Source organism: Pseudophryne corroboree, chromosome 5 (assembly GCF_028390025.1).
Source record: "Pseudophryne corroboree isolate aPseCor3 chromosome 5, aPseCor3.hap2, whole genome shotgun sequence".
NCBI lineage: Eukaryota > Metazoa > Chordata > Amphibia > Anura > Myobatrachidae > Pseudophryne > Pseudophryne corroboree.
Window position 1 is genome coordinate 594,324,361 of NC_086448.1, and position 23,131 is coordinate 594,347,491.

Here is a 23,131-nt window from a genome sequence, read left to right on the forward strand (position 1 = left end):
ACAGAGGGGATCATATTATATTTTATCACACTGTCTGCTAGAGACAGCATCTAAAGGTATTCAGTGCATCATCTGATCAAATGTTAAACCTGATGCTGCCCCTGCAATATGAATACACAACAGGCCGACTGTAGTTTTGAAAGTAGAAGTGTATACAGTATTACTGGTCTTTTCCCTTCTATCTTCAATGACAGAATCACGCTCTCATTAATTCATTCACTGCTTTAACAACAAACAAGTTAACAGTAGAAGTAAACCTTGTCATATGGCTAAGGATCTCTTTTTACTTTTTATTGTGTATCTAGTCTATTGACCACAGCCAATACTTGCATATATTATGAGCTGCATGAGTATCTCTGAGATGCTATTACAAAGTGTGAGTTACAGTATAATTATTACATTTAACTGACTATCCCTAAGCTGCATATCCTCTGATATGAACACCTGTAATGATTTATACAATTTAATATTACACTGAAAAGTTAATATTACATGATTATTATTATTACACTGTAAAGTTTTCTACTATATTTCTATGATATTTTAACCATTTATTTAATATAAGAACTTAACCACGCATATTGAAATTGACACCTATACTGTTGTACTATAAATATTGCTTTCACAAATATTTATACATAATTATTTAAAAAAAAACATGTAATTGATGTTACAATTAATGTTTACAAGTTATGTTTTAAATATATTCCATTTAAAAGTGAACCTCAAAAGGAACCTAGTGTACGACTAGCTTTTGGCCAATCCTTTTTGAACCACCCCTCTGTGTATACACTAAAGCATAGCAGATACTATAGTTCACTGTAGCATAAGGTTCATAAATCAAAGAATTGCAGCACACGGGAAACACTGGGATTTAGCAGGTAACTCTCAGTAGCATTATGTATGTGAGTCAATCAATGGCAGAATGGTAACCTGATTAATGACAGCAGTTCCTTGGCTTGGCATGGAATAAAAAAGCTAACAGGAAAAGAGTTCCTTAGCTTAGCAGGCAGAAACATGACAGTAACTTTAAGAAACATTAATGACCCAGCAAAAAATGCTGTAACCAGGCACACTTAAATACTGTAAGAAGATGTAATGTGAAAACCATAATAGTGATTAGTTTTAAACATCTGAACCCTGGCCACAAAAAAGACTGTAAGTTCAGCATCTGTAGAACTTTCCAGAACTGCAAATTACATAACCAGAGAACTGGCAACCCCTGGTGTCAAGGAATCATACTGCAGGCCGACAACGCAAGTTAGATATACTATAGTTCTAACAATCAAGTTGATCGCTAGCTGCTTTCAGTCGCAGCGTGGCGATTAGGTGAAAAAGCGGCATTTATGCGCAAGCGTGTGGGGCGCAATGCACACGAGCGACGTACTTTCACACAAAACTATGCAGTTTCACACAAGGTCTAGCGACGCTTTTCAGTTGCATTGCTGATCGTTGAATGATTGACAGGAAGTGGGAGTTTCTGGGCAGAAACTGACCGTTTTTGGGGAGTGTGTGTAAAAACGCAGGCGTGCCCGACAAAAACGCAAGAGTGGTTGGGGAAATGGGGGAGTGGCTGGCCGAACACAGGGCCTGTTTGTGACGTCAAAACAGGAACTGAACAGTCTTAAGTCATCACTAGCTAGGAGTAAGTTTCAGAAAATGCACATTCTTTTTTTGGAGCAGTTCTGCGATCCTTTCAATCGCACTTCTATTAAGCTAAGATACACTTCCAGGGGGCAGCGGCTTAGCGTTTGCACTGCTGCTAAAAGCAGTTGGTAAGCGATCAACTCGGAATGAGGGCCAATGAGTGATATACTTTATTATTCTCTGTATAACTTTGCCTTCCTATACTTATACAGATTCAGACTTAATGCCAGCATTATTTGTGGAATAGCTACTTTGCATAAAATCACCTAGTGGTCATAATAATGGGCTACTTAGTGCATATATATCTTGATTCAGTGTATGGCAATTAATAGTCTATAGGTGTCTCCTGTACAGTACTTCTTCACTTGGTGTTGACTATTGTACTGTGCATTTACATTTTTATCTACAGTAGTAATACATTGTATCTGATAAACTTGGTATAATATGATTTTCTTGTTTCCTTATTTTTAATCCATTGGATATTTGGAAATCTTTTCATTTTATGTACCTATGCAATTTGTGTTACACTGTGTCTTTTTGGGGATTTTCTGCATGAGAAGTTGCCTATCTGTTTATATATACCAAAACAGCTCAAGGCATTGACTCCATAAGATCTCTGTAGGTGTCCTGTGGAATCTGGCACCAAAACATTAGCAGTAGTTAATGTAAATTGAAAGGTGAGGCCTCCATGGCTCAGACTTGTATTTACATCACATACTGTACCACAGCTGCTCAATCAGATTGAGATTTCGGTAATTTGGAAGCCAAATCAACATCATGAGCACCATGTCAATTTTCTCAAACAATTCCCGAACTTTTTTGCAGTATTATAGGGTACATTATCTTGCTGAAAGAGGCCACTGCCATCATTGAATACCATTGTCATGAAGTGGTGTACTTGTGCACAGTAACATCCACATACATTTCAAGACCAAAGGTTTCCCAGCAAAATATTGAAAAAAAATCACACTGCCTTCTTCCCATAGTACATTCTGATGCCATCTCTTAACCAGGTAAATAATGCACATGCACTCGACCATCAACGTGATGTAAAATAAAATATAATTCATCAGACCAGTCCGCCTCCTTCCATTGATCTTTTTAATTCTGATGCTCACGTGCCCATTGTAGGTGCTTTTGGTGGACAGGGGTCAGTGTGAGCACTATGATTGGTCTGGCTATGCAGCCCTATATGGAGTAAGCTGCTATGCACTGTGCTCTGACAACTTTATATCATAGCCAGCATTAACTTTTAGAGCAATTTGTGCTACAGTTCCCTTTTTGGTGGACCAGACGGGCTAGCCTTCATTCCCCACACACATCAGTGGGCCTTGTGCACAGCTGACCCTGTTGCTGTTTCACCAGTTGTCCTTTCTTGGACCACTTTTGGTAGTAGTAACCACTACATACCAGAAATAACCCAGAAGACCTGCCAATTCAGAGATGTTCTAAACCAAAGTCCTCTCTTAAAATGCACATCCAGATGTCTGGCCATTACAACTTTTTTCGTGTACAGTCAACAAATATTACCACATGCAGGATGTTGTACTTAGACATACTGCAATGTGCAATCTGGTTCCCACTGATTTTGCAACACTGTCTTCTTTAAGATGTGGTTGGAGTAGCATTACATGCATTAAAGTATCAATTATCAGGTACTTGGCGCATGTGCAGGACCCGTTCTGCGCATGTATGTAGAAGTCCTGTGACAATGGATGCAGATCAGTGATTGACAGTCTGATGCTGTTTGGGGGTGGGCGGGGCTGGCAACAGCCTCTGTTTCTCCAAATGTAGTCATGTTGCTGCCATTACAGGGGAGGTAAGAGTCCAGGATCTCCATCAGATGATGGAGATTTCCTGACCTCTAGGTAGCAGCTTAGGTGGCCTGCTTGCATGACCCCATGGGTCTCGCAGCTGGCCGATGGTGTCAGAGATTATCTGATACTGCATCCTAAGACACAGTTTGGATCAACAATGCACACAGGAGGCACAATGCCTCCTGCAGTGAAACCATGTAGTGATATCGCTGCTGCTTGTAAGCAGCAGTGATAGCAACTCCAACCACTTCTGAATTAGCCCCAATATACTATACCTTTATGTGAATTATACCAAGGGGCTAGGTCAGATGTGGTTGAAGTTGCTATAGCTGCTGCTTACATACAGCAGCGATTTCTCTAATATGGTAATGCAACAAGCGACATCATGCAGTATTGGATCTTCCCCGGAACTATCAACTGCCTGCATTACCCATGGGGTCGCGCAAGCTGGCCGCTGCAATACCTACCAAGAGGCCAAGAAATCTCCATCATCTGACGGAGATTCTGGCCTCATTGCTCCCTCTAAACATCGGTGACATGCCTCTGTTGAAATGGAGGCCATTGCCACCCACTCCCCTCCCGAATGGCATCAGACTGTCAATCACTGACAGTCTGATGCCAGATTGCTTCCGACGTCGCAGGACTGCACATGCACAAAGCACAGATAATCAGCACACAAAGCAACTCCAACCACATCTGAATTAGAAACATCAAATTTTACAGCAATTAAGAACTACTTGGCCCATCTAGTCTGCACCTTTTATTTATCTTTAAGGCAACCTCAACCCTATTTGATCCCTAATTACCCCCCCATGTGATGGCAATGTTGCCACCAGCTCTCTGACAACCACATAAATCATATATAGAAACTGCTGCTAACTAAACTCAGGATATATTTATGCAATGTATTCCTGGGATCCAAAGCTCTCACGAGAGATGAGGTAAAGTAATTGTTCCCCATGTTTGAAGCAGATATGACGGTATCTGCTGACCCCAAGTAGGCAACGGAAAGCAAAGGAGGAACAGAGATGGTAATACTGTAGCTACAATATGCAGTTAAACACTCTGGTTCTAGCAGCTGGTCTGAGACTAATCATATATCTGTGGATCAGTCCTTTTTTGGTGAAATGACACTAGTCATCATTGCAGTTAGTTGTTTCAACGTGATGGAAAGTTGATTATGTGGGATGTAGGGCACAATACCCTAAAACTGCAATTTCAGTACATATTTAGAATACTACAGCAGTCTTTTCCTGAATAAAATGTTTTTCAGTGTAAGTCAGGCTGTATATCAATATTTAGTTGTGTAAAGTTAATATAGCTATTACATATTATTTATTAACATTAATAAACACTAATGATGTTAATTAGATTAACATTAGCATTTACTAACATTTATACTGTATAATATAAATAAACCCAGTAAATTCACTCCCCACTGCAAATAATCTGCATTACACGTAGAGATGAGTGGGTTCAGTTTTACTCCATTTTACGCGGATTTACTCGGTTCTCAAAACAGCACCTTATTGGCTCACGGATGCAGGGCCGGCTCCAGGACTACTAGCACCCTGAGCGAGAAAATTTCAAAGTGCCCCACACCCTATGCGCGTGCCTGGAAAATACAATTAGCAGCCTTACAAATAACAGCCACAGTAGTGTTCCTTACACATAATGTCTCCAGTATAGTGCCAGATACAAATAATGTCTCCAGTATAGTGCCAGATACACATAATGTTTACAGTATTGCAATGCCAGATAGACATGACATGCCCCCCAGCAGTGCCAGCTACACATGACATGCTCCCCAGCAGTGCCAGCTACACATGACATGCCCCCGAACAGTGCCAGCTACACATGACATGCCCCCCAGCAGTTCCAGCTACACATGATAGCGCCCCAGCAGTGCCAGCTACACATGATATGCCCCCCAGCAGTGCCAGCTACACATGATAGTGTTCACTCTAGGATTTGTTTAGGTCAGGGTGCTGATCACGGGGAGGGCACATTTTTCATTTGGGAGGGCACATTTTTCATTCGGGAGGGCACATTTTTAAGTTAGAAGGGCAAAATTATGTACTTACTGTAATGCTTGGTTCTCCCCTTCCTGCGTGCTAAAGCATGGACAGTGCGCACCGAAGGCGCACAGCAAAAATTTAGGGACGTTGCTTCATGGGGAAGGGGCGTGGCCTCATAATAGTGGCAATTCACATTACAACACACAGTAGTGCAGCTAATACACATTGCACCAGGTAGAACCTCCTATACACACTGCAACAGGTAGAGCACGTTATACATATTGCGCACGTTCTACACATTGCACCAGAAAGCAGGTTATACACTTTGCGCCAGGCAGAGCATGTTATACACTTTGCGCCAGGCAGAGCACGTTATACACTTTGCACCAGGCAGAGCATGTTATACACTTAGCGCAAGGCAGAGCACGTTATACACTTTCTGCCAGGCAGAGCACATTACACATTTTGCACCAGGCAAAGCACGTTATACACATTGCACCAGGTAGAGCACTGAGACACATTGCACCAGGTAGAGCACTGAGTCACATTGCACCAGGTATTGCTCTGAGACACATTGCACCAGGTAGAGCACTGAGACACATTGCACCAGGTAGAGCACTGAGACACATTGCGCCAGGTAGAGCACTGAGACACATTGTGCCAGGTAGAGCACTGAGACATATTGTGCCAGGTATTGCACTGAAACACATTGCGCCACGCAGAGCACTGAGACACATTGCGCCAGGTATTGCACTGAAACACATTGCACCAGGTAGAGCACTGAGACACATTGTGCCAGGTAGAGCACTGAGACACATTGTGCCAGGTATTGCACTGAGACACATTGCGCCAGGTATTGCACTGAGACACATTGCGCCAGGTAGAGCACTGAGACACATTGTGCCAGGTATTGCACTGAGACACATTGCGCCAGGTAGAGCACTGAGACACATTGTGCCAGGTATTGCATTGAGACACACTGAGCCAGGTAGAGAACTGAGACACATTGCACCAGGTATTTCACTGAGACACATTGCACCAGGCGTTCTATATAACTTATTCTGGCAGCACTAAACTAAACTGCTAACAGCTGACTCTGCAAAGTTTACAGCTACTTACAAGGTAAAATGCTTTATCCCAGGACACACATGAGGGGGTGACGCACTTAAAATATGGGGAGCGCTGATCACCACACACTTGCGGAGCTGCTGTAAAGATGGCAACCTGTTGATTGATCCTCCCTGGCATCTCCTTTTAAAGATTCAGACATGCAGGAGGGCTGGGTTTGCCTTGGCCCTCCTGTGTGACAGCAACAGGTGGGGAGCGGGTCTCATCAGGTCATCAGCAGACCTATAGTCTGCACACAGAGGAGGGGTAGCTGCTGTCAGTCATCGTGTCAGCACAGCAAGGCTGAAACAGTGGTGTCTGACAGCAACGGGCAGGGAGCGGCAGACTTTAATGCAGGGAGACAGCGTGCTGTGTCAGCACGGCTTGGTCTGGTGGCGCACGGCTTGGTCTGGTGGCGCACGGCTGGGTCCGTCGTCGTGGTGGGGTCCAAAGGTCAGTAGTAAATGGAAGGGTGCACACAAATGGGCAGGGTATAATTCAGCAGTGTAAAAAGGGGCAGGGCGCAGTGCCCTGTGAAAGATGCCTAGCGGGAACACTACATGATATGCCCACCAGCCATGCCAGCAACACACGATATGCCCACCAGCAGTGCCAGCTACACATGATATGCCCCCAGGCAGTGCCAGCTACACATGAATTGCCCCCCAGCAGTGTCAGATACATATGTCTCCACAGTGCCAGATACATATATGCCCCCAGTGCCAGATACATAAATGCCCCCACAGTGCCAGATACATAAATGCCCCCACATGTCTGGAGCCAGCCCTGCACGGATGTCTCGTGTTTTGGATAGCCAATAAGATGCCGTTTTGAGAACCAAGTAAATCCAAGTAAAACCTAAACCCGCTCATCTCTAATTACAAGCAGTTCAATCAACTAGCATTAAAGGTTAAAGAAGACACCTACACTGGAGTAGATTCAGATCTGATCACAGCAGCAAATGTGTTAGCTAATGGGCAAAACCATGGGGGTAATTTAGAATTGATCGCAGCAGCAAATTTTTTAGCAGTTGGGCAAAACCATGGTGGTCATTCCGAGTTATTCGCTAGCTGCATTAGTTCGCTGTGCAACGATGAGGCAAAAAAATGGCACATCTTTGCATGCGTATGCGGTGCAATGCGCACGCGTGACGTACTATTACAACGAACGATGTCGTTTTACACAGGGTCTAGCGATGCTTTTCAGTCGCACAAGCAGCCACAGAGTGATTGACAGGAAGAGGGCGTTTCTGGGTGTCAACTGACCGTTTTCAGGGAGTGTTCGGAAAAATTCAGGCGTGCCAGGAAAAATGCAGGCGTGGCTGGATGAACGCAGGGCGTGTTTTTGTGGTCTGAAGTGATCGCAAGTGCTGAGTAGGTTTGAAGCTACTCTGAAACTGCACAAAATTATTTTGTAGCCGCTCTGCGATCCCTTCGTTCGCACTTCTGCTAAGCTAAAATACACTCCCAATAGGCGGCGGCATAGCGTTTGCACGGCTGCTAAAAACTTCTAGCGAGCGATCAACTCAGAATGACCCCCCATGTGCACTGCAGGGTGGGCAGATATAACATGTGCAGAGAGAGTTAGATTTGGGTGGGGTGTGTTCAAACTGAAATCTAAATTGCAGTGTAAAAATAAGCAGCCAGTATTTACCCTGCACAGAAACAAAATAACCCACCCAAATCTAACTTTCTCTGCACATGTTATATCTGCCACACCTGCAGTGTACATGGGCCCTCATTCCGAGTTGATCGCATGCTAGCAGTTTTTTGCAGCCGTGCGATCAGATAGTCGCCGCCTATGGGGGAGTGTATTTTAGCTTAGCAAGTGTGCGATCGCTTGTGCAGGGGAGCTGTGCAAAACGTTTTTGTGTAGTTTCTGAGTAGCTCTGAACTTCCTCAGCCACTGCGATCACTAAGCCTGTCAGGTCCCGCAATTGACGTCAGACACCGGCCCTGCAAACACCTGGACACCCCTGCGTTTTCCACGGCACTCCCAGAAAATGGCCAGTTGCCACCCAGAAACATTTTCTTGCTGTCAATCACCTTGTGATCGCAGCTGCGATCACATTCTTCGTAAGGTCCCACGCTGCCCGCATTTCCCGTTGCCAGGCAGCGACGTGCCTGCGCATTATGGTCGAGGCGCAGCTCAGACCCGATCGCACTGCTACGAACAACTGCAGCATGCGATTGGTTCAGAATGAACCCCATGATTTTGCCCAACTGCTAACAAATTTGCTGCTGTGATCAACTCTGAATTACCCCCCATGTGCACTGCACGGAGGGCAGATATGACATGTGCAGAAAGAGTTAGATTTGGGTGTGGTGTGTTCAAACTGAAATCTAAACTGCAGTGTAAAAATAAAGCAGCTTATTACCCTGCACAGAAACAATATAACCCACCCAAATCTAACTCTCTCTTCACGTTATATCTGTCCCCCGCAGTGCACATGGTTTTGCTAACAAATTTGGTAAGTGGGTAACCTATTTCATTTAGTAATTTTTGTCCCATAATATGTAAAACCCTGCAGCTGATTCAATTTTAATATAAACATTTGAATAATATTTTAATCAATTAATTAATTTATGAAAATCAAATATTTAATTGAGAACTTACTTCGTGGAAATATTGGTGGGTTGTCATTGACGTCGGTAAGCGTGACTGTGACAGAAGTTGTGCCTGATAATCCACCCATTAGTCCAACCATATCCTTTGCCTGTATTACAAGAAGATACTGATCTTTGGCTTCTCTGTCCATGTTTGGTAAGGCTGTTCTTATAATGCCTGATAGAAAAAAGATCAAGAATTAAACATGCACCTATATTATATTGTTTTAGAGATTATCCAAATATAAAACATAAAAGATATTTAAATAACAATTTTTGCAAACTTTGCTGTTAGTATTATAGTTCATCTGAAGGTGTAAAGAACTACTACACAGAAAATCATAACATTATTAAAATCTATTGATAGATCTATAACAACATTATGTAGAAAATGCTAGTCAATATTATATTTAATTTTCCCAGATATTCAGCTATATTTAATACACAGGCCTTTAAGTAAACATTATTATGTTCTAATCAGTGTTACAAAATACAAACCTATACATTATCCATTTGGGTTTTTTTTTCTAATTAATTATTATGTATCAGATAATTATAATAATAGTTTGGTATTGCACAATTTGCTTCTCATATTTTACATGTAAAAATGCACCTTAGCAAATTTCCATGTATATTGCCCCTTAATGATTAAGAATACAAATTGTGCAATGCCAAATATAAAATGACCATGAATAAGACAGGAAATTTAGATGTCTCTATTGAGATTGTTGAGTCTGCTGCTATTGCACAATGCTGCTTACAAAAGGGCTGCGTGTGCAGTCATACTATCAGTAATTTTTGCGAAAAATACCCTGAGAAGTGCGGGGAAGAGATTTGCAGAGACAGAGCTTTCTCATAAGCTCTGTCTCTGCATGCGATATTTGATACATTCTTGTGATGTATTCAAATATTGCAATGTGAATTTGGATGTATCTATCACATCCCAACCACATCTGAGCTGCTGATTGTTAAAAACATGTACCATGGTGTGCAGGAGGAAGTAGGAGTTTATAATAATTATTTTATATTCTGAAACCAAAGAATTGTGCTGGAAGAAAAATAGAGTTTATTTTGTTAGAGGAGATAGTCTGATTTCCAAATTGTGAGAACTATTGTGCTGTACTGCGTTCATTGTACAGGACATCTGCAATTACATCTGTGTTAATAGTTTAAATAACAATGGTATAACATTGTTTGGGGGTCCCTTGTTCACTTATTGCCCACCTACAAGCAAGCCAGAGAGAAGAATGTATTGGAGAGAAGGTGTACTACAATATATACATATACACCTTGCACCTTGGGGCATAAATTAACACCAGGTGCCCAGAGGCAAAATAGTTTCTGTACTCCCACCTGCTCACATTCACTACCAACACCCAAATCTCCACAGCACTCAGAGGCACACTCCACCTAACTCACATTCACTACCAACACCGCAGCAGCACAAAGACATACATGCCCTCACTACCTTCACTGCCAACACCTCAGCAGCACCCACCCAGACACACACTCTCCTCCCTCTGCTTTCACTTCCAACACTGCATCCAGACATAGGGGTGTATTTAAACATATAAACATAGAAACATAAAATTTGATGGCAGATAAGAACCACTTGGCCCATCTAGTTTGCCCCTTTTTTTTAACCTTTAGGCAATCTCAACCCTTTTTGAACCTTATTTCTTTGTAAGGATATTCATATGCCTATCCCAAGCATTTTTAAATTGCTCTACAGTCTTAGCCTCTACCACCTCTGATGGGAGACTATTCCACTTATCCACTACCCTTTCTGTGAAGTAATTTTTCCTTAAATTTCCCCTGAGCCTCCCCCCCTCCAGTCTCAGTGTATGTCCTTGAGTTCTAATATTTCTCCTTTGAAAAATGTTTCCCTCCTGAACTTTGTTAAGACCCTTGATATATTTGAAAGTTTCTATCATGTCCCCTCTTTCCCTACTCTCCTCCAAACTATACATGTTAAGATCTTTTAGCCTTTCTGGGTAAGTTTTGTGATGTAGGCCATTTTAGTTTCCCTTCTTTGTACACTCTCTAATGTATTTATATCTTTCTGGAGATATGGTCTCCAGAACTGGACACAGTATTCCAGATGGTCCGCACCAATGACCTATACAGTGGCATTATCACTTCTTTTTTCCTGCTGCTGATTCCTCTCCCTATGCAACCAAGCATCTGACTTGCCTTTCTCATTGCTTTGTTGCATTGCTACCCTGCCTTCAAGTCACTTGAAATAGTGATGCCTAAATCCCTTTCCTCCTCAGTAGTTTCTATTATAGTATTCTTAATACTATATTTAGCATTTGGGTATTTGAGACCCAAGTGCATGATTTTGCATTTTTGGCATTAAACTATAGTTGCCACATTCTTGACCATTTCTCAAGCCTACCTAGGTCATCAATCATTTGTTTTACCCCTCCCGGTGTGTATACCCTGTTGCATATCTTTATATCATCTGCAAAAAGGCATACCTTCCCTTCAATACCATCTGCAATGTCACCAACAAAGATATTAAAGAGAACTGGACCAAGTCCAGATCCCTGGGGTACTCCACTGGTAACATTTCCCTCCATAGATTGCACTCCATTAACTACAACTGTTTGTTTCCTATCCTGCAACCAGGTTCTTATGCATTTAACTGTTTTATAATCCACCCCCACGCTTTCAAGTTTATTTAGCAGTCTGCGATGTGGGACAGTGTCAAATGCCTTACTAAAGTCTAGATATGCTACATCTACAGCTCCCCCTTGATCTATTATTTTCATCACAGAGTCAAAAAAGTCAATAAGATTTGTTTGGCATGATCTCCCACCAGTAAATCCCTGCTGTTTTGTATCCTGTAAGTTGTTTGATTTAAGATATTCCACAACTCTTTCTTTTAATAATTTTTCCATTACTTTAGCTACTACTGATGTGAGGCTTACTGGTCTGTAGTTACTTGCTTCTTCTTTGCTTCCACTTTTGTGCAGTGGAACTATATTTGCTCTTTTCTAGTCCTCTAGAATAGCACCTGTATTTAGTGACTGGTAAAATAATTCTGTTAAAGGTGTAACCAGCACATCTTTTAGCTCTTTGAGTATCCTTAGGTATATCCCATCTGGTCCTATTGATTTATCCACTTTTAGTTGTGAAAGCTCTGTTAGGACCTTCTACTCTGTAAATGTACTTTCATATACCTTATTTTTATGAATGTCCTTGCAACTTAACTGTGGCCCCATCCCTTCTTCTGTAGTAAATACTGAGCAAAAATAATCATTTAGGTGATCTGCTATTGCCTTGTCTCCCTCCACCAAATGCTCACTCTCTGTCTTAAGTCTTATTATTCCTCCATTTGATTTTCTCCTTTCACTTATATACTTAAAACAAAGTTTTGCCCCCTTTACTGACTGGGCCATTTTCTCCTCAGCTTCTGCCTTTGCACGTCTGATCACTTTCTTAGCATCCTTCAGTCTGTCAAGATACTCCTCTTTGTCGTTATTATTTTGAGTCTGTTTGTATTGCCCAAAAAACAATCTTTTTTGCTTTCACACTAGTTGATACTTCTTTTGTGAACCACACTGGCTTCCTTTTCCTGGTGCTTTTCCTAACCCTTCTGATACAAAGGTCTATATATGTAATGCCCCATACACACAGGGAGAGATGTGCACTGAGCGATCTGTCAATATCACTCAGCACACATCTCTCCCCTGCTCAGCACACAGCGCGATGTGTACTGAGTGAGGGGGTCCTCTCATTTCACCCAGTGGTGAAATAAGTGACATGCTAGATTGTGCCTGCATTCAGACCAATCTAGTACCAGCGATAGTGATGTGCAGGGCTGCACATCACTATCGCTGTGAGGCCTACACACAGGGGTGTAGCGAGGGTGGCTCCAGTGGAGTGCAAGGTTCTGGTGCTGAAAAATGTAGAGGGCATGCTGCTGCCTGCCACACCCATTCCCACCGGTCACTGCACTGGCAGCCACAGAGCAGGAGGAGAAGAAGCACACTGACTAGGAGACTAGGTAAAGAACAGGGCAGGCCAGAGGTGACAGCAGAAAACACTGACAGCCAGCACATGCCGGAGTTCTGCCCACCCTCTTTATAGTGCTGTGAGGCAGTAATGCTAACCATTACACTGTCCATACAGCCATGCTCCTATATGTTGTTGTAAGCCTTTGGTATGCACTGACCTTATTTTAAACATGGGGGCACCCAAAGGAAACTTTCACCCTGAGCTCCACATGGTCTAGAACCGGCCCTGTCACCAATTTAGGATTTTGAAATATTGATTCTTTTCAAATGTAACATGCCACCACATGCTAGCTAGGCCCCCAATTCAGTACAGAGAAGGGAGGTGCCAAAACATACCCTTGCTCCGGGCACCATGGCGCCTAGCTACACCTCTGCCTACACATGGAGTGATCCATGCTTAACTTCTAAGCAATCTAGTCAGATTGCTTATAATTTAAGCACGGATCTCTCCTTGTGTACCCCCCTTAAGTCTTGGACTGAGATAAAGTGGACGGAGATAAAGGGCCCTGTGAGAGGGAGGACTGCAGCACATACTTTTTCATTCTCTTGGCCTCATAAAGCAGATCCTAGAACAATGGCGGAAATCAGGGTATCCTCTTCAGGGCTGGCACCCAGAGGTGACTGCCTTCCATTGTCTCCTATATTTATTCCCCTGCTTGCATCTAGTGTACAGTAACAGGGGGTTGCTGCACATGTACTTTAGGTTTTCAGCCTCAAAACCATGCATTAGTAAATTCAGGTCTCAGGCTGAAAACTACATACAAGGCAATTGTCAGACTAAGATTGTCATACTAAAAGCCTCTTGACACAAAAAAATAGCAGAATAACAGACCTTGTGTGAATGTCAAAGGAACTTGTCAAAGTTTTAAACTTATAAAAGTAAAGTAACACATTGTAGAGCAGTAAGGTTTTTTAATGCTCATGTCACCAAATATATATTAAGTAATTTACTGTATGTAGATTAATAAATATCATGTCTTTTTATATCCTTTATTGACATAATGTATATTATATCCTTCAAACATGTAATGCTTTTTTCAACTGAAGGAAAAAAATTAAAACCCTGTAATTTGCAAAATCAATTCAGCCATACATATACTGTATTCATGCAATCTTTTTTTTAGAATGAACCTATATACTGCACCAATCTCACATATTTTATTATTGCTATCATACATGCAGTTATCTGCAAAATAAAAGCTATGAAATATTATTTATGTGTGTCTATGTGTCATTTATACTGTATATGAGTGTCTATGCTAAATTCAGTCTATGCACAGAAAAAAGTCCATCACTCACAATATGCAATAATCTTATATAGTGGTGCAAGAAGAGATATAAAAATGAGCTTCAAGATGTACAAATTGTGCACTTAGCTAAAACTAAATGTGAAGAAATGTAAATGTTCAGCTTGATAGCACAGATCCTAAGTAAAAGAGGAGTGGCTCTAGAATAACATTAACAAATCCCATAAGTGACCCCCTGATATACTGTATACTTGTCTTTGGACATGGTAATTCAAGGGGCAGTATAAAATTAAAATATGACACAATGTTCACTAATCAAGAGCACTTTCTTTGGGAAAGAAAACTTTTGGCATGCCAGTATCAATAGAAAGAAAATATTCAAATGTTTAACAGTGACATCTTAACATAAGATGTCTAGATGCTTCTTGGCTGATGTAAGACAAAAATGAAGTGCCATTATGTATTTTAGTAGACAAAAATAATTTATGATGCTTGGTAATAATGTCTTGACCATGCTCAGTAAGAAGATCACTCCACAATGTAATGAGTTGGTAAATGCCTAGGAACAGTGTAGAAAGTTATTTTTTTTTTTTACCTATAATTTATCAAAGTTCAACTATGCTTAAAACTGTGGAAAACACCTTATACAACAAACCATATAGACTGCTTTACAAAAAACCTTACTATTTAAAAGTCCTTTCTACAGTAGTTGGAAGTAAGGCAATTCTACTTGGCTATTTTCCACTAGCTCATACAAGATACTTTATACAAGATGCTTCTGTGCTGTGATTTATAATTGTTTCCAAATATTCTACATACAGTAAGCCTGTGCTTGGAAATCCACTTTAACTTTGGTACTGTACTAGTTGCCCAGCTGAATGTTAAAATTTGTCCAGGCCCGTACATTTTTGTAGAATAAATACATTCCTCTACAATACAGAATTTCCTATATTTTGCTTTACTGATTTGTACTTCAATTCTAGCCACATTTCTAGCACACACTGAAGAGTAGCATCCCACAAAGTTATTTAGGTAGCTAATGGCAAAGCCAATTTTTCACCTGGGGCAAAGCATCAGTAAGAACTAAAGATGTGTTCTGACCCCTCTGTTTTGGCTTTGGTTTTGGTTCAGTAGTAACTTTGTCTTTTGGTTTTGGTTTTGTTAAACTGCCCTCAAATGTTTTAGTTTTGGATCTGTATTTTTTTTTTTAAATGTAAAAAATACCACTAAAATTGCATCGTTTGGGCCTAGTTTTGTTCCTACGAGTATTATTAACCTCAATAGCATTCACTACCAGTCATTTCCAGACAATTTTAATCACCTCACATATTGTATTCATCTAGTTAAGGGGTAAAAGGTTGCACTGAGCTAGCTGGCTGACTAAGCTAAGCAACAGCAGTGGCTGGCACAAAAAAAATGGCAGTATACCGTCTAACTTGGCACATGGTATATATGGTATATAGTTGAAGGCAGGTAAAATCATGATCAATTAATTGATTCATTCATTATTTAAAAAAATATTTGAATAATGGACTATATATCGAACTTCTATTTTGCAGCATCTTAAAAGAGAAAAGGACATAAAAGAATACAAGAATGATCGATTGATTAAAGGATTGATTAAATAAAATTCTTTGTGTCACTACATAATTTCTTGATAAAAATGTGATGCAAATTAGTAAAGTAAAAACTGTCCCCAATGCCCCCCAAAAATAAAGCCCATAACGAAAAAAGTGATGCAAGATGGAATTGTCTTTGCACCCTCCTCCCCACTTTTATGAAGGACATGCACAGTTTAACAAACCAAGCACTTCGGTGACAGGGACTGCCACTTTTGAGTCTGCAAAACTACAAAAGGGGGGGGGGAAATAAAAGGGGGGAGGAAACAGAAGAATTAAAAAGTTTTAATAAAACAAAATAATGTAAAATAAAATAATATAGCCTGCTTTTTCACCAGTGATGGATTTGCTGGTTGGTTATCATTGGGTCTCCCTCCATTAACTGCTAAAGAAACTGGGTTGTTTTTTTATTAAACTTTGATAAAAGCTGGTCATCTGTGAAGTCCCTTCCACTAAACTGCACTATAAATCATAACACAGCTGCCGAACCTGGAAATTGTGCTAGAAATAAAAATTACATAATTACATAAAGCACTCAGTGTCTTCTAGTGCAGTTAGAATCTGATGGATTTGCCTAACCACCCACTCTGGTAAATTGGTGGTAGCACAAATAAAACCTATTAGAGCTCCCCTTCATCCCTGTATCTTATCGTGAGCTTGGCATAGAAATCATTGATTCTCAGAAGACTATATAAAGTCTCTGATTGAGCTTCTATCAATCACAGTACGGTCTGAAAAAAATTTCTTCCATTTCTTACATAGCTTATACAGTATTTTGAGTACTTTGGGACATTTACTGGAGCTATCAAAAGAGTAATGGAAATCTGTATATATATATATATATATATATAGGTGGTGACTTTCCCAATACAAGTTACAGTTGCCAATGCAGGTCTTTCTAGCTCAGGTGTGTAAAAGGCATCCTAACCTGACAATGTAAGAGTTTGCAGTACCATTAAAAAATATTTTGAATGTGGTACAATGGCAGCCCATTGCATAGCAGACTAGTTAAATGGCATATAAGTCTTCTTTAAAAAAATATACTGTACCATGACAAATATTGTTCCTTTTAAACAGTAGACAATACAATTGTCTTTATTACACAAACAAAATACCATATCATCTATATACTACACACAACACTCATCAATTATACCAAAAGTATTACCTGCTATGTTAATGAAAATCCCATTTTGTGGGCTCTATCTGATGGGTAAAGGTTAATTAGGAAACTGGAACTTTAGATATGATGTAAGTTTTAACAGAATATACAGTTTGAAAAGATAGTATAAAACGGCTTCTTGACCCAATACAACAGTGAGTCACTTGACATGCAGAGCACATGACATAACCCAGGTTAACATTATAGAGATGCTGATATCTTTGTACTTTATTCTGTGGTACAACATGAACTATTCTGTACCTGCATAATCTTCAGTTACAAAAAGAATATTAAAAAGTAGATACAATATTACATTTTAGCTGCTATTATTCAATATAAAAAATGTTTGGTTAATATAATTTGCTATGAATTACAGTACTTTCAGTACAATGAAAAGACAAGAAACACAATGCGATTGGTGCAATAGAATTTGAGTAAGCACAGTTTTAGTACATCTGTTTGCAAAATGTGTCCTTATATCTCTTTTCATCAGTCTCAATTTGCGAAATGTCACTGCAGCTGCGTCTCAGGGCCTGATTCGGATTTGTATGCAAAAGCGATGGTATACATACAAGTCCGATGGTGAGTGGTCTATGCATGTGAGTGGTGTGTGCATTCAAATGGGCATTCACATTCTGCACATTTGAATATCACTTGCAGCTTCTCCCCTTAGCCTCAGCATGATTGAAATGCTGAGGCATTTGGGGGTGAAGCTGGGGTGGCAACTGAGATGGTTCTTCAAAACAGGAGCAGATCGAATCCCACTGCTAGTCTGACTAAGATTTAGTTTACGCAGACTAACTGTGGTCTGCTACCATTGTGAGTTATGACCGATGGTTGCAAAGTTTGTGGTGGTGATCCAATATTACATCCTCAGATGCAGCACTCGGATCTTGCAGATGTTGGCAGGAGGCGTCTATCTCTTAAAGTGCATACACACTCGTCAATATATCGGCCATTCTATTGAATGGCCAATGCATCACTGGTCCATCAGCCACTGCACCATCGTTCACAGAAATATCGCATTGGCCCTGCAGCACACACGATGACCAATACACTGTATCTATTGGTGCATCAATCTGTGTGTACGGGCGGTCAGCCGACTGCCCATATACATGCTGCACCAGCCGGCAGTGATTGATGGCTCAACTGGCTGGGCAATTGTAAATGCCTGCCCAGTTTGTGATGTCAGTCATAGTGGATCGGACAATGTGTATGCACAACACACTGCCTGTTCTGACTGTAGATATAGCTGCAGATCCATTGATCTGCAGGTATATCTATCAGTGTGTACCCACCATTACAGATGTCTCCTGCTGCATTTGCATTGCCTCCCTGCAGCTGTGCAATTCCAGTTCAATACAAATCTGAATCAGGCCCACAATATGCAGCAGCTGTGCTAAAATATACAAATGACAAACGAGCCAGACGAGGATTAGAGCTGCGACCTGGGACCGGTGGAGACGCTGGAACTTGAGGACTTTGCGGTGATTATATCCGGGAGACCCTATCAGGCTTGCAGTTCTATGTGGATATTTTATGCTGATTTTAATTAGATGTTTTGTGAGTGCATTCCTTATTAAATTTTTGTCTTTAAAAAAGACGGTGTTGCACTATTATCCCTATTTTTTCATTTCAAGAGTTCTATGGAGGAGGATTCAGTCGTGGAGTGAAAACTACCCTCCGTGTCTTGTGATTTTCTACATGCAATTTATTTCACATTTATATGTGAGTGGGACCATTAATAAAATACCCAATAATTATTTTACAGTATTGCACTATGTGTTGTATATATTTTATGTCTTGTAGTTGATTTTCAAATCAAGACAGCTGTGAGACCTGAAATTTGGTATGCCTACTATGTAAGCTTTCTCTGAAGGTGATTAAGTAGCGCCACGTGGAGTTCCAAGTTGTTTATATATTGTAAAATATACAAATGTTGCTTCCACTGGGATTTGTATTAAGACTTTCTGAATCACCCTATGGTAGTATCATGGGTGTATCTAGAGGTATGAGCACCACAGGCATTGTAAGGGACTGGCAATTCCCCCTGCCCAATATATTCTCCCTTCCCTTTGTTTATTCCCCCTACCATAGGTTAAAAACATAGCCCACTTCTGTCCCTGTTCCTCTATCTGTACCCCCTTTCTACAAGTTTTCCCTTTCTGCATCTTTTCTTTATTTCACACCCTCTGTGTTTTCTCTTAGCCACCATGTCACCCTACCCACCTGCTGTATTCCCTGCTGCCTGTTGAATGAAGCTTTCCATTAACTCTGCTCTGCTTACCTGCTCCAGTAGTCCAGCAGCAGCTTCTTCAGTGTCCCATCCCCTGGCCTGTGATGCATCAGCCAGCACATCCAACACCATGGTCTCCCACTGCTGGTCTCCCACTGGTCAGTGATACTCGCCCCTCCTTTCCACTTAGGTCAGTCTGCCTCTCAAGCACAGGTGCTGCAGAGCACTTTCACGAGCCACTGTTTCGACACAACAACCAGATTCCCTCTGGCCAACTGATGCTTGAAGTGCACACTCTGCCCACACACACTACAAATACCTACATGATTGCTGCTGCTAAATACATTCAATCCTCCAAACTCTACTTTCTGATTTAACCAATATCAACTCACTGCTCCACCCAAACACAACTCCCACCTCTCCCACCATTAGCCCTCACACCTCCCCAACATTAACTCTCACACCTCCACCAACATTAGCCCTCATACCTCCCATAACATTAACCCTTATTTCTCCACCACTATTAGCCCTCATACCTCCCTCAACTCATCTCACACCTCCACCACTATTAGCCCTCACACCAACCCAAACTCCATTTACAACTCCCCCAACTCCACCACCATTATTCCTCATACTTCCCCTAATATTAACCCTCACACCTCCATCAACTTAAACCTTCGTACCTCCCACAACTCCAACACAAGTAGCCCTCACACCTCTCTTAATTCCACTCACAATTTTACAACAGCTGCACTCCCCCTTTAACAGAAGCCACCAGAGAGTACAGTATCTGATACTGCCAGTGGCTATGTCATCATTACATTAGCGTTCATGACACACTGTATGTCCAAGAAACTCACTTCGACTTAGTAGCTGGGAAAGCTCACTTAAAGTGACAAATGTGCAGCTGACTTCCAGAACTCACTATGTGAACAGTGTCAGCAGGTATAGTAGAATATGATGAAATAAGGGGTGTGTGCATGCATGAGCTGGGCTCCCTATAATTACCAGGACCTAGGCGACTGCCTGCACTGTGCACACACATCCGATCTCACTGTGTTCTCCTATATCTGATGCCACTGTCAACACAGTGTTAGGTTCCTGGTGCTCAGAACAAGGGAGATGTTCATGAAGTGAGTCCAGAGCACCAGGACGTAACGCTGGGAAAGGGGAATGGAAAGGGAATAGCCCCTGGCGCACTAACTCTGTTGTCTCACCCGTGCTATCGGAAATCCCTTGCGAGACTATGGTTTCTTGAGCCCTTGGCAGCCAAGTTTGAAGGGCGGATTATGTCTGCCCAACTCCGGTGCCCCCCGGTCTTAATGAGAGACAAAGGGAAATCCGAGGCAGAATGATAACAAGAGGACCTCTAACTAAGCAAACAGGCCAGGGGCTACAAGCTAACTAAAAACCTAAAGTATGTGCGGAGAAACCGCCAAAGGAAAAGAACAACAAAGGAAATGCTGATCACACGCCGACACAATACCTTTGTGTACCGGCGGTGACAGCATAAGCAGAACCCTCTGCAAAACACCAGGGACAGAAACAATAATGGAATACAGCGGCCTAGGCCAACGGACGCGGGAGAGCCGCTACTCACGGAACTGGTACGAATACTGGCAAACGGACAGGAACTTCTAATGCTGCCGACACCGACTCTCAGAACTGGAGGACAGGCAGAATCCCAAACGACAGACCGGTGGACACCAGGAAGCCAGAAGACTTGACCAGGGACAGGCAAAGCCACTGGAACTCAGGGCAGGAACGCCTCACAGCAGGACACGGGATCAGACACAGGAATCGACACAGGGACTGACACAGGAATCGACACAGGGACTGACACAGGAATCAACACAGGGACTGACAGGAACCAGCTCAAACTTCAAGCAGACTGCAAACCAAGGAATATCACCAGCATCTGTGAATTGCAGTCAGCCAGCATATAACAGAGAGGCCTAATTAATAATCCCATGCAGCTGCCCTGTTGCATGATTCCAAACTGACAAGATGCAATTAGCAGCCAGGTGAGGCTGAACACATGGGAACAAGCTGCAATTACATAGACTCACCAGTGGCAGCAGACAAGAGTATTCTAAAACAGAGCAACAGGAAATCCTGGCATGCAAGACAACTTAATAAACATAAAATAGGAATGAACCACTACCTGTGGTTTATAACAGTATCCCCTCCCTAAGGGTGAGCTCCGAGCACCCCATGACACCCACGGGGAACATAAACAGAAGTATAACATGAAATACAGAACAAAACTGCAAAACAGGAATGAGCCACAGCCGTGGCTCATAACATTACCCCCCCCTTGAGGAGGGGTCAAAAGACCCCAAAATTCAGACTATCCAGAACAAAGGATACAAAAAAAAAAAAAAACCTGACACACTGGTCTAACAGACAAGAAAACAAAAAACAAGCTGTAGCAACAACTTGTAACAGTGCCCTCCCCTTGATGGTGGCCACTGGACACAAGACAAGGAGAGAAAAAAATCTCTCTTTTTTTTTTATCAAGGCAAGAGTCAAAAATTATTTCTTTTTCTTCTTCTTCTTTTTACAAAGCTCTTTAGGTCTGACCAAGGTAATTCCCCAAACATTGTCTGAACTGATGGTACCACCCAGCAAGGCTGCGTTCAAATCAGAGACAGGTCTCTTACCCTTGGGAGCTGAACTTTCTGGTAAAGTACTATTATTAGAAGAAGAAGTCAAAAAAGCACATCCTGCAGTCAAAACAACGGGCTGGGACTCTTGTGCCGAGTTTACAGTATTTGGTGGACTCTCAGCAGACAAGATGGGTGACTTAGAGGAACCTGAACCAATTTCTTTGGAACCGTATCTTTTAACAATTGCATCACAGAATGCTAGGGGATCCTGAAGAATGGGATCTTCAGCTTTCATTAGGCTGGTCGCCCACTCAGAAGGCTCTCCTCTAAAAGAATAAATCAGATAGAGCCCAAGGTTTTCTGAAGTGATGCCCAGAAATGGTCTAGACAACATAATAGTGTAATAGTGTTTGAAAAGCGCCAGAAATTGGGCGAAGTCCCCATCAAAGGTTATGGATGTTGAGATATCAGGATCTGTTTCCTTCTTATCTGACTGACTGGAGTGCTTTGCTAGGACCTGGTCACTATTGACCTTACTCGAGGCTGAGACTCTCTGAACCCCACCCGGGGCTGAGACTTTCTGAACCCCACCCGGGGCAGTGACTTTCTGAACCCCACCCGGGGCAGTGACTTTCTGAACCCCACCCGGGGCAGTGACTTTCTGAACCCCACCCGGGGCAGTGACTTTCTGAACCCCACCCGGGGCAGTGACTTTCTGAACCCCACCCGGGGCAGTGGCTTCCGGGAACCCCGCTGGGGCAGTAGCCTCCGGGAACCCCGCTGGGGCAGTGGCCTCCGGGAACCCCGCTGGGGCAGTGGCCTCCGGGAACCCCGCTGGGGCAGTGGCCTCCGGGAACCCCGCTGGGACAGTGGCCTCCGGGAACCCCGCTGGGACAGTGGCCTCCGGGAACCCCGCTGGGGCAGTGGCCTCCGGGAACCCCGCTGGGGCAGTGGCCTCCGGGAACCCCGCTGGGGCCAGCACCTTGGATTCTTTTACTGGGACCGGGCCGTTGGCCTCCCTGACTGGGATCGGGCCATCGG

General features: G+C 42.3%; 1 protein-coding gene across 2 annotated transcripts in view; it reads right to left on the bottom strand.

Moving 5' to 3' along the window:
* The window catches only part of CDH7 (cadherin 7), a 382,946-nt gene that overhangs the window by 72,661 nt on the left and 287,154 nt on the right, over positions 1-23,131 (bottom strand). For both annotated transcript variants that reach the window (XM_063923399.1, XM_063923400.1), the window contains exon 5: positions 9,206-9,373. In XM_063923399.1, the coding sequence (XP_063779469.1) occupies positions 9,206-9,373 (168 nt within the window). The remainder of the gene's footprint in view (positions 1-9,205; positions 9,374-23,131) is intronic.